General features: G+C 33.4%; 2 protein-coding genes across 2 annotated transcripts in view; one reads left to right on the plus strand and one right to left on the minus strand.

Annotated features, from left to right (window-relative positions):
- Nucleotides 1-4,504, plus strand: part of LOC107697091 (translocating chain-associated membrane protein 2-like) — a 6,813-nt gene extending 2,309 nt beyond the window's left edge. Inside the window, exons 3-9 of the mRNA XM_016497733.1 lie at nt 8-117; nt 267-383; nt 456-514; nt 1,186-1,270; nt 1,405-1,475; nt 3,418-3,461; nt 4,172-4,504. Of these exons, the coding sequence (XP_016353219.1) occupies nt 8-117; nt 267-383; nt 456-514; nt 1,186-1,270; nt 1,405-1,475; nt 3,418-3,461; nt 4,172-4,248 (563 nt within the window). The 3' untranslated portion in view covers nt 4,249-4,504. The remainder of the gene's footprint in view (nt 1-7; nt 118-266; nt 384-455; nt 515-1,185; nt 1,271-1,404; nt 1,476-3,417; nt 3,462-4,171) is intronic.
- A 1,279-nt stretch (nt 4,505-5,783) lies between these two features.
- LOC107697121 (EF-hand domain-containing protein 1-like) overlaps nt 5,784-10,609 on the minus strand; it is a 7,660-nt gene continuing 2,834 nt past the window's right edge. Inside the window, exons 6-10 of the mRNA XM_016497761.1 lie at nt 8,927-9,147; nt 7,254-7,394; nt 6,870-7,083; nt 6,640-6,792; nt 5,784-5,955 (exon numbers count right to left, since the gene is read on the minus strand). Coding sequence (XP_016353247.1) covers nt 5,918-5,955; nt 6,640-6,792; nt 6,870-7,083; nt 7,254-7,394; nt 8,927-9,147 — 767 coding nt within the window. The 3' untranslated portion in view covers nt 5,784-5,917. The remainder of the gene's footprint in view (nt 5,956-6,639; nt 6,793-6,869; nt 7,084-7,253; nt 7,395-8,926; nt 9,148-10,609) is intronic.

A 10,609-nucleotide genomic window follows, 5' to 3' on the forward strand; every position in this document is an offset into this window, starting at 1 on the left:
GTTTCAGATGGAGAGGTGACTCTGTATCTTTACGGATGGAAAGACTGTGCCACTGTCGTCTTCTATCTTTGCATCACCATCATCCTTCACGCAGTGGTGCAGGAGTATGTGCTAGATGTAAGTGATGCAATGCATTTTGGGTAATGCGGTTTTAATTTAATAAATGCATTTTTTGCAAGCAGCAGCTGAAGTTCTTTAATGTGCATACCACGTTTTTTTTTTTTTATTAATTTGCATTTTCTTGGCTGTTGTGTGCTCCATTTCAGAAAGTAAACCGGCGTCTTCACTTGTCGAAGAGTAAAAACACAAAGTTTAATGAATCTGGGCAGCTGTGTGTGTTTTATCTGGTGTCCAGTTTATGGAGTCTCTACGTCATCGCCACAGTAAGATCTCACACAACATATTAAACATTACACTTTCTGTTCATGTCGCATAATAATTTGTGTGATTGGCAGGAGGGATACCTTCTGCATCCCAGCAGCCTTTGGGAGAATTATCCTCATGTTCACCTGAGGTACATACACACACAAACACAAAGCATGCATCTCATGAAAACTGTCACGAACAACTTATTTCATCCAAAAATCAAAAGAAAAATCGAGAGTTCGCATTAAGAAAATGACTAATATTTTTGGACAATTTTTGCATATTGAAATTATTTTGGTCACATTTCACCTCCAAATTGGCATCATAAATGTATGTATAAATTGTAAATTACCTATTTTTCCAGTTGTTTTGTTGAATAGGATTTATGCAGATTTTAATTAATAAAAAGCTTAGTTTGGACAGTTGAATGTTTTTATTTTTTTTTTATTTTTTTTTTTAAACCATGATAATTTGGGTTAAAAAAGTTATGCAAAATGTATTAATGGTCTTAAAAACATTTGATTTATGCAGAATAATAAATGTTTAATTTTATGATTTAAATTTTTTATTATTATTATTATTATTATTATTATTTTAAACTTTTTTTTAATAATTAATTTTTTGAGTAACTTTTGTTTTTTTTTGTGAGATTGTCTCATGGATGTTTGCAACTCAATGCAAACACTATATATAACATGCTGAATATAACATGACAAATAAAACATGGAAACTCTTTAAGTAGGCCAGTGTTGGTGGTTGATTTGATTGTGAATGGTTCTGTCAGATTGTCATGTGACTGTAATATCATCTTTCTGTCAGGTTTCAGGTGAAGTTCTTCTACCTCACACAGCTGGCGTACTGGTTTCACGCACTACCTGAGCTTTACTTCCAGAAAGTGAGAAAGGTAAGAGAAGATGAGAGGAAAACGTAAACCTTGATGCAGGGAGAGAGATAGATGTGTATATACATAGTAATTAATCTATATAATGATGAATTGTGTTGCTATATAATGAAAGCATTGTGTTTTTATGTTTTTAGGAGGAAATCCCGCGTCAGCTGCAGTATATCAGTCTTTATCTCTTACACATTCTGGCTGCATATCTGTTAAAGTAAGACATGAACCATAGACGCACTCACACATGAAACCCATGAAAACCCATCAATATATATACATATATGGACACACAAAGTTCTGTCATGAAATTCTAGATTGCGCAGGCCGTTCGGTTCTAACTCAATCTGTATAATGACGTCATTATTCACGTGGTGCAGCTGATTGGTTCTTTTTGTATCAGCAGCCAATGAGCTTGCTGCTCAAACATTCAAATACTCGGCTAGTGCTCGCTGTAGCAGTTGCAGCGCGCTTCCGAAAGCATCTGAAACCAACATCTAAGATAAGTGAATACTCTTTTACGCATGTCACTGTGCATATTGCGTGGTCTGCCTAATCAATTCTAAATGAGCAACCATAAACAAGTTTAAACTAAGTGTCATGTTTAACAGTCTTTCATTCGTATGCAGGAGAGAAATATTAAGTATAAGCAGTAGCATTTACGTATCTGTGTTTATACAGCTGCAGCAGCAAGCAGTCTGTAATTGTTCTGAGGACATGCCGTCAAGTTAAGCCCATGAGAACAGGCTAAAATGAGAAGCATTCCCGTTTGTATGCATTTCAACAGCGGTTTGCCATATTAGCTGCTTAACCTCAGTGTTCGCGTTTGCTTATTTCTTAGGTCGATGTTTTCCGTAGCTGTGCTGAGTGTGCGGCTGATTCAGCTGCACACAGAGTCTTGAGTCACGCTCTCTTTATCGTCCTAATGACACAATAAGAGTATAAAAGTTATATCAATGACAGTTATCAAATGACTTTAATATATTTTGCTCAGGTGGATGCTGGGGTCTTCTCTCATTAGCTTGCAGCATATATCTATTGTTAACTACACATAGTGTAGTTAACACACTAGAGTTAAGCCGGTCGGCATGGTAACGTAGCCACACATAGATAGTAATACATGCGGTTCACATGACTCTTTGGAGCAGCAGTGGTACATATGTCTTGGCGATAGATCTGCTTGTTTGGGGGGTATTTGTTGTGTGAATGTAATATGCATGTATGCTAATGCAGCAGTTTATATTCTTACACTCAGCGACATTCATCTATTTGGTTGTATTGGCCATTTCTGTGTCTCCTGCTTTGTTGAGGGGTTGTTTCATATGTTATATGTGCAGCAGCAGTATTTCTTACATGCTCACAGCAGCATGTCATGGATGTACGTAGCAGATCTATTCCACCAAGACCAAACAAATTAACACTGCCACATGTATATTACCATGCTAAACTCTCTGAGAGTTGTCATGGCAGAAATCTCTCTCTCTCTCTCTCTCTCTCTCTCTCTCTCTATCTATCTATCTATCTATCTATCTATCTATCTATCTATCTATCTATCTATCAGTAGTCAATTCAGGTGTGTTTGATTGGGGTTGGAGCTAAACTCTGCCCTCCAGGACTGAGTTTGGACACCCCTGGTCTATGAGGAATGAAAGCTTGTTTTCCCTTTGAATCAAGTAGATTTTCTGAGCCCATTGACAGATATTTGTCTTATTTTTTATTTTTTTCATTTTGATAAATGTCTCAAAAAACAAGACTTGGCGTATTTTGTTCCCTTTAATTTATTCCTTTAATTGGTCTTAAAAAGGCGTTTAAAGTCTTAAATTTAAGTTTTTAAAATTTGTAGAAACCCTGTGTAATTATTTGTGAAATGAAAACAATTTTCACTCAGAAATTGCTATAGTAAATCCTACAGCATTTTTTTTTTCAGTGGAGTCATTCTAAACTAACGTGCTCTAGATAGACTAGGGTTAAGAGTTGGTTTACCCAAACATGCTGTTAACCCTGTCAGTTTCATTGGTTTCCATGCACTTTGCCAAAAACCGACACTATGAAAAACACTAAAGAGTCACACAAAAAACTGTATTTTAGCTAGTCAGAGACTTAAAAGATATGAAATATGTGAGAAATTTAATAATTCCCATCTATTTCCATTGTGTTAGGGATCAGTTTGACCAAAATATCTTGTCCAAAATTAGCTGTACAGGTACACATTAAGGTTGTGACGGTGAGGAAATTTTCCCACCGGTCAATCGACTTGTCAGTCAGCTGGACTCACTCTCCTCACTGGAGAAATGAAATCGGCTTAACACCGGTATCACCGTCAACACCGTCGATCGCGGCAAGCCTAATGCACAAAGTTTTTTTTTGTTTCATAATGAATGAATGAGGCATTTATATAGCGCTTTACTATGTACTACTGTTTTTGCTTTTTGTTAATTAAGTTTTCCAGAACAGTCTAGTAATTGAGAAGCACAAAACTAACAACCAAAAACAAACTTTGACTGATTTTTTTCAATTGTGAAACTAGACAATAAAATTTTCTTGGATGAATCAGAAGACGAGAAGTTATTATGGGGCCTTACCAAAACAAAATAATTTTTTTTAATTATTTTTTTTGTCGAAGCTGCATGCTCATTCATGAATTCATCATTACATTTTGTTTTCCTCACACAAAGGTATTGTAAATAGTTTGGAATTGTCTACTGAAAAAAAAAAAATCATACAGCTTTTGTAAAGAGTACTTTTTTTAGGTGAACCTTCACTGCCCTCTAGGCAATAATATTCTTTGTGTGTGTGTGAGCCAAAACGTGACACTCAAGAATGACAGACACTGGTTTTGTCTTTGGTTACATGTTGTTTGGTGTTCAGTGATGTGTCTGTCTTCTCTAACACGAGCTGTTGTATGTCCTGCAGTTGGTCACCATGAGAATGGACTGATTAAAGCAGAGAACGGCACATCCCCTCGTCTCAAGAAGATCAAAGCGCCGTGAACTTCAGCCCCATTTCAGCGCATGGCCTCCACACATCGAGGGCACAGGAACAGGAAACAGCTCATCTGCCTGCTGCTTCCCGTTTCCACATCAAGAGAAGTGCATGTGGCGTTTCTCAGAGTGACGACAGCACCCTCAACAGGCTCTGGTCAACGTACTAAACTTCTCGTTCCAGTTTCAGTATTCATGTTATTTCTTCTGCATATGTTTCTAAACTTCACTCAGTCTTTCTTTATTAAAGCGCTGTTTTGAGGTTAGTTTTATTTTTCTGTGTCTGCATGTTTTGAGGTACAAAAGTGGCGACTACGGTGGCCTAGAAATGACATTTATTGAGACGATTTAAATCTGAGGTGTTATTGTGAGATCAAAAGATTTACATGACAATCAAAGAAACAATGGAAAATCATGTTTGAGGTAGGAACAAGTGTTGTAGTAGTGAAATGACCCTGAACACACAGCAAACACTCACTCAGTTTGGCTTTGTACGTTTATGCAGTTTGATATTTGATTGTATATGACGATGCTTTATAAATATTGAACCTTTTTGAATAGTGACATTTTTAATGTTTTCTGTCTTTGCAGAAAAATTTCAACATTTATGTTTATTTCATGTTTTATTTCATCATATAAACTGATAATGGATGGGAATCTCTGATGAAAATATGTCCTTGTCACGTTTCATCAAAAAAAAAAAAAAGTTTTGCATGACGAAAAAAGCCTATTAGAATTGGGTTTTTTTTTTGCATTTTTTTTTTTTTTTATCAAATCGGTGTAAACTGAAAATAACATTTTAAAACTAATTTACAAATGACCTTTTTTAACATTAGGATAATGAGCTTTTCGGTGCAAAAAAAACTTTTTTTCTGTAATGCAAAAACAAATTCAATACAACTACAACCATGGGATATACAATTGCACTTAACTGAAATTTACTTGACATGGAATATAACACTCTTGCAAAAAAATATTATTGATACTAAAAATAAGGGGGTGGATTCACAAAATAGTTTAGGAATAGATTTCTTTTAAAATGCCATTTTATTTTCTGACTTGTAAAAATGTTCTTTACTTCAGTTAAAAAAAATACTCAAGAACAATCTTAGAAAAAAAGTGTTTTTAAGAATTCACATTCTTCTAGATGACCTTTATGCATCAGGCATCTGATGAATATACACACATTCAGAAATTTCTCCAGTTCAAGGTTTTTCATTTGTTGTTATCCTACATAAAGACGCCTTGTGTAATACATATAATCAGACATCTAAACCTGTAATTTTACAAAAAGAAAAAAAAATCCTAGGAATGTATTTGGGTAGTTAATGTTTCCAGATTTGCACGTAGGACAATGCTTACAAACTTAAAATTTACCTTAATATTTTATTACCTTTTTTTTGCTTCAGATGAATCCAGCCTAACATTAAGATAATTATTTTCTTCTAATTTTGTGGTGAAATAAGACATGTTTGTAAATACAGTCAAATTATACATAAATGAGCCTCAAAAATGTTAATTTTACAGATGCTTGTTTTCCTCTCTTTCTTTATTGCACATTAACATCACAATACATGAACATTCTCAACATCAAAAAGAACAAACATGAAAGAAGAAAAGTATTTTGATGACGACGTGTTGGTATCTTGTGATGATGGGAAGCATTATAGAGCAGATTTCAGCTCTGGAGGACGACCGCAGCTCCATCAGTCTCACCTGTGAAGAGAAATATTCAAGATTTCTACTGAATATCAGCCACAGAAACATAATCATGAATAGTCCATTTCTCCTTTTCACAGGATCTTGGATATGCAACCGAAAGGCTGTGCACTTAAAGGATTCAACCCATACTGCATTTTTTTTCTGGCCAAAATATATCTTAAATATATGGTGTGAGTTGAATGAAAAAAAAACTTTCAACCTTCATATACCAAAATATATTTTAAAATGTATTTCAGGGGCAAGAAAATACATTTCCAATCTTACAGTAGCCTACATTAAATGCAAATATGGATGGATATTTTATATTTATTTAAATATTTTTATAAACGTATTGGTAGAATAAAAAGTATTTACATATATTTTAGCAAATATATTTTTTTAAATATTTAAAATATATATTTGACTATATATTTTGCCATATGGCAAAATCAGGATATTCTTAGTGATGCCTTGGAAGATCCATTTTTGATTTCCCCAAAGAATCTTTTGTGAACAGTACTTGAAATAATCATTTTCATCTTAAAATGAAAAATATTTTAATACTCTAAAGAACCTTTTGTTGAATGGAAAAAAAATCCATGGATGTTAAAGGCTCCTCATGGAACCATCGAAGCCAATAAAGAACTTTTATTTTTATGACTGTAGGTTGCATAGGCCACAACAAAACACATTTTTTACCTTCATGTTGTTCCTCCTGGTCTGAGGTTTGACTGACCCCAAACTTCTGTCTCAGGGAAGAGAGAGTGTGTTCAGGGATGTGATGGGACAGTGACTCCAGATAACTCAACACGTAACGATCAGCATCCATCAGGACAAACCGATGGCCAAACACTGCAGAGAAAAGAACAGAACAGCATGAGAAAACAGGAGAGTGATGATTCCCAGGATGTGATGTCACTGGTCAATACCCTCCACAGTCGCTCCAATGGAGAAGTCTGCAGGCCCGAAGTATTCTGGGTTTTCCACAGAGTTTCCTGGTTTCGGGACACGAGTCTTCTCAAGGAATTTTCCTCCGATGATGCCGGAATTACGTGTTGATCTCTCAAAGACACTGATCATGTCATCGGACAGGTAGTAGGACAGAATGAAGCGTCGGCCCTCATCCAGGGGATTCTGGGAATCCTGTGGCAGACGAGAATGTTGTAAGGACGAATGTAGAGTCATTGCAAAATAAACCGACTTTGTGAATAGAACTGGACATGAGTGGAAGCCATATAAACAAATACACCAACATTTTTATAAATAAAAAAAATATTCAGTACGGGAATGATCCAAATGAGCTGTGCTCTCACCAGCCGCGCGATGTAACGCAGGACTTTGTTGTCGTTCTCCAGCAGTTTGATCACGTCTTTCTTGGGCGGTTCAGGAATCAGGGACAGACAGTTCTGTAACGAGTCCTCCAGCGAACCGAAGCCGTTATACGGAGGAATCACCTGTGTGACAGGTTCAGAAAACACATGGACAGACGGAATATCTGGATGAACAGATGGAGGGAAGGGAACACATCATATACCTCACAAACAGGCAGGATAGAAAATATAGGGGTCTTATTCCACAAACATGGTACAAAATAGGCTTTTTTGCTTCTTTTTCAGTAAATCAAAAAGGTGGTTGTAGAGAACATATTATTAACATTTAAAAATGTATTAAAAATATTACATTTATTTTATAAAAGGCTTACCATTTTTCCAACCCTGTTAGTAACATTTGGAACATTTTGTTATTTTCTAGAAATTAACTAAAAATATATATATATATATAAATAAAAATTTTTTGTATTAGCATTAGAATTGTATTTAAATTGTAACATTTATTTTATAAGGCTTGCAATTATTTCCAACCCTGTTAGTAACTTTTGGAAATTTTTGTTATTTTCTAGAAATTAAAGTTAAAAAACATTAAATAATAACATTTGTTATTAACATTAAAAATGTATTAAAAATGTAACATTTATTTTATATAAGGCTTACCATTTTTCCAACCCTGTTAGTAACATTTGGAACATTTTCTAGAAATTAACTCAAAAAAAAAAAAAAGTTTGTTATTAAGATTAAACATTTGGAACATCTTGTTATTTTCTAGAAATTAACTTAAAAAAAAATATATTTTTTTTTTTTTATTAACATTAGAAATATATTAAAATTGTAACATTTATTTTATACGGCTTGCAATTATTTCCAACCCTGTTAGTAACATTTGGAACATTTTGTTATTTTCTAGAAATTAACTAAAAATACATTAAATAATACAATTTGTTATTAACATTAAAAATGTATTAAAAATGTAACATTTATTTTATATAAGGCTTACCATTTTTCCAACCCTGTTAGTAACATTTGGAACATTTTATTTTCTAGAAATCAATTAAAAAAAAAAAAAATTGTTATTAAGATTAAACATTTGGAACATCTTGTTATTTTCTAGAAATTAACTTTTACAAAATTAAATCATATTTTTTTATTAACATTAGAAATGTATTAAAATTGTAACATTTATTTTATAAGGCTTGCAATTATTTCCAACCCTGTTAGTAACTTTTGGAACTTTTTGTTATTTTCTAGAAATTATCTTAAAAACATTAATAAAATTTGTGAATAATATAATATTATGATTACTGGGTAAGACTTTTTAAAAATAATTTTGATTCAGACAAATTTGCTAATGAATCATTCAGACCATCTCTTGTAAAGTGGTTTGACTAATTATTGTTTGACTAATATTTCTACAATGGCATCACTAGCTGAAAACATTTGCGTGATGCTTTATTCACACCGTGAGATGTCAGTGTGAGTCCAAGACAACTGAGTCACAACATAAAACATTTCTAGAGAACATAAGTGTACCCTATTTGTGGAAAGTGGCAGATAGATCATATAAAATGACCAAAAAAAAAAAAACTACTGTAAAAAACATTTTTAACTAAGATGAGATGTGATGTTAGCCCAATTAAGAGTAAGTCTCTGACCTTCTTGATGTCTTGCTGTGTTCTGGTGTCTACAGTAAGTGGTTTGAGCAGGAAGTCGGGGTGATTCTGTTCATAGTATTTCCTGGTGAAGTCGTCACAGTCATACAGCAGGAAGCGCCTCCCCATCAGCGTGACCTCCTCACCGACCCTGAAGTCTTGAGGACAGAAATACTCCTTCACGTCTTGTGGAGAAACTTCCAGAACACAGCTGGGGAACGGCTCTGAGTCCAGAAAAAGAGAGAAGTTTGAGGATTCTGCATTAATGTATTGATTATGTCCTTTGGTTATGCTCAAATGAAATATAAATGTAGTCTATGGGGGACCAAACCAGCGAAAATTGAAAATAAATAAATAAATATAATAACAGGAAAATAAGTAAAGGAATAAACGACTTGCTAAAACAAATACAATTAATCCTGTATTACTTTTTCCTCCTTTATTTATTAATTTATTCGTTTATTTTTAACTGTATTTTATATTCTTTCACAGATTTTTGTAATTTTTATGAATGTACTTATTTATGGCTGCAAAATTAATTAAAATAAAATACAAAATGCAATATAGCTCAGTGCCATTATCAAAACAAAGGCTGAGATTTCATTAAATAAATATAGTCTGTTGAATTTAAGCCATAAATATTGGTAACTTCTAGTGTAAAATAATGTTATTTGATCAAATAGTTTAAAATAATTGCAATATATTTTTGAACATTAACCAAATCAGAGAACTCTGAATATGCTAATGTGTTAAGTTATTGAAATATCCTCCTGACTACCAGGAAAAAACAGTTTTGTGAATTTAGTATTTTGTCATGTCATTACATTATTTAGAGCATAAGAAACAATTTGAAAAATACAATTTTTGGAAAATGATATTTTATTCATATGTTATGCCATGTCCTCTGTAGAAGACATCGGGACTTTAAAAAGTCCTGTTTTTTAAGAAATAAAAATACATGAAAAGGCAAAAACAGTGGGATTTTTGTTTTAATCACAAATCAATTTTCATATAAAGACGATTCTCAACTATGTTATGAAAGATATTTTTAAAAAACATTTTTCTTTATGCAAAATGTGTGTAAAATGGCCATAAACAAGTTTTTCCATTATATACAATGTATCTATAAACTGTATCTAATTTGCATATTAATGTGTTTTTGGGGCAACATAGAATGAACAAATAAGTGCAATAATGGGAGTAATAATTAGCAAGATTTTCATAATAATATCTCATATTTAATAGGAATATTGATACATAATTTTTTCTCTATTAATTTGTTGTGTCTCCCAAAATGTGTAATAAACATGCTTTAAGTCCTGGTGTCCTCTACAGTGGACATGTATGAAATCGACGTCCTGTTTCATAACAGAAGGTCATATTTTGATTTGAAACCCCATAACATTTTCCTGAGATGTTGATTTATGACAAACAGTTAAAAAATTAGTCAGATTTAAATGTTAATTACAAAATGTTATCACATTTCCATAAGGGTGTTAAATTTGGTCACTAAATTAATGTCAGTCATTTTTAAAGACCAAGGAGAGGGAGTGGTCATGGTGAAACATCCAATCATTTCAGGGAAGTCGTGGCCTAATGGTTAGAGAGTCGGACTCGTAGGTTGCGAGTTCGAGTCTCGTACCGGCAGGGATTGTAGGTGGGGGGAGTGAATGTACAGTGTACAGC

Source organism: Sinocyclocheilus anshuiensis, unplaced genomic scaffold (genome assembly GCF_001515605.1).
Source record: "Sinocyclocheilus anshuiensis isolate Anshui unplaced genomic scaffold, SAMN03320099.WGS_v1.1 scaffold38, whole genome shotgun sequence".
Taxonomy (NCBI): Eukaryota; Metazoa; Chordata; class Actinopteri; order Cypriniformes; family Cyprinidae; genus Sinocyclocheilus; species Sinocyclocheilus anshuiensis.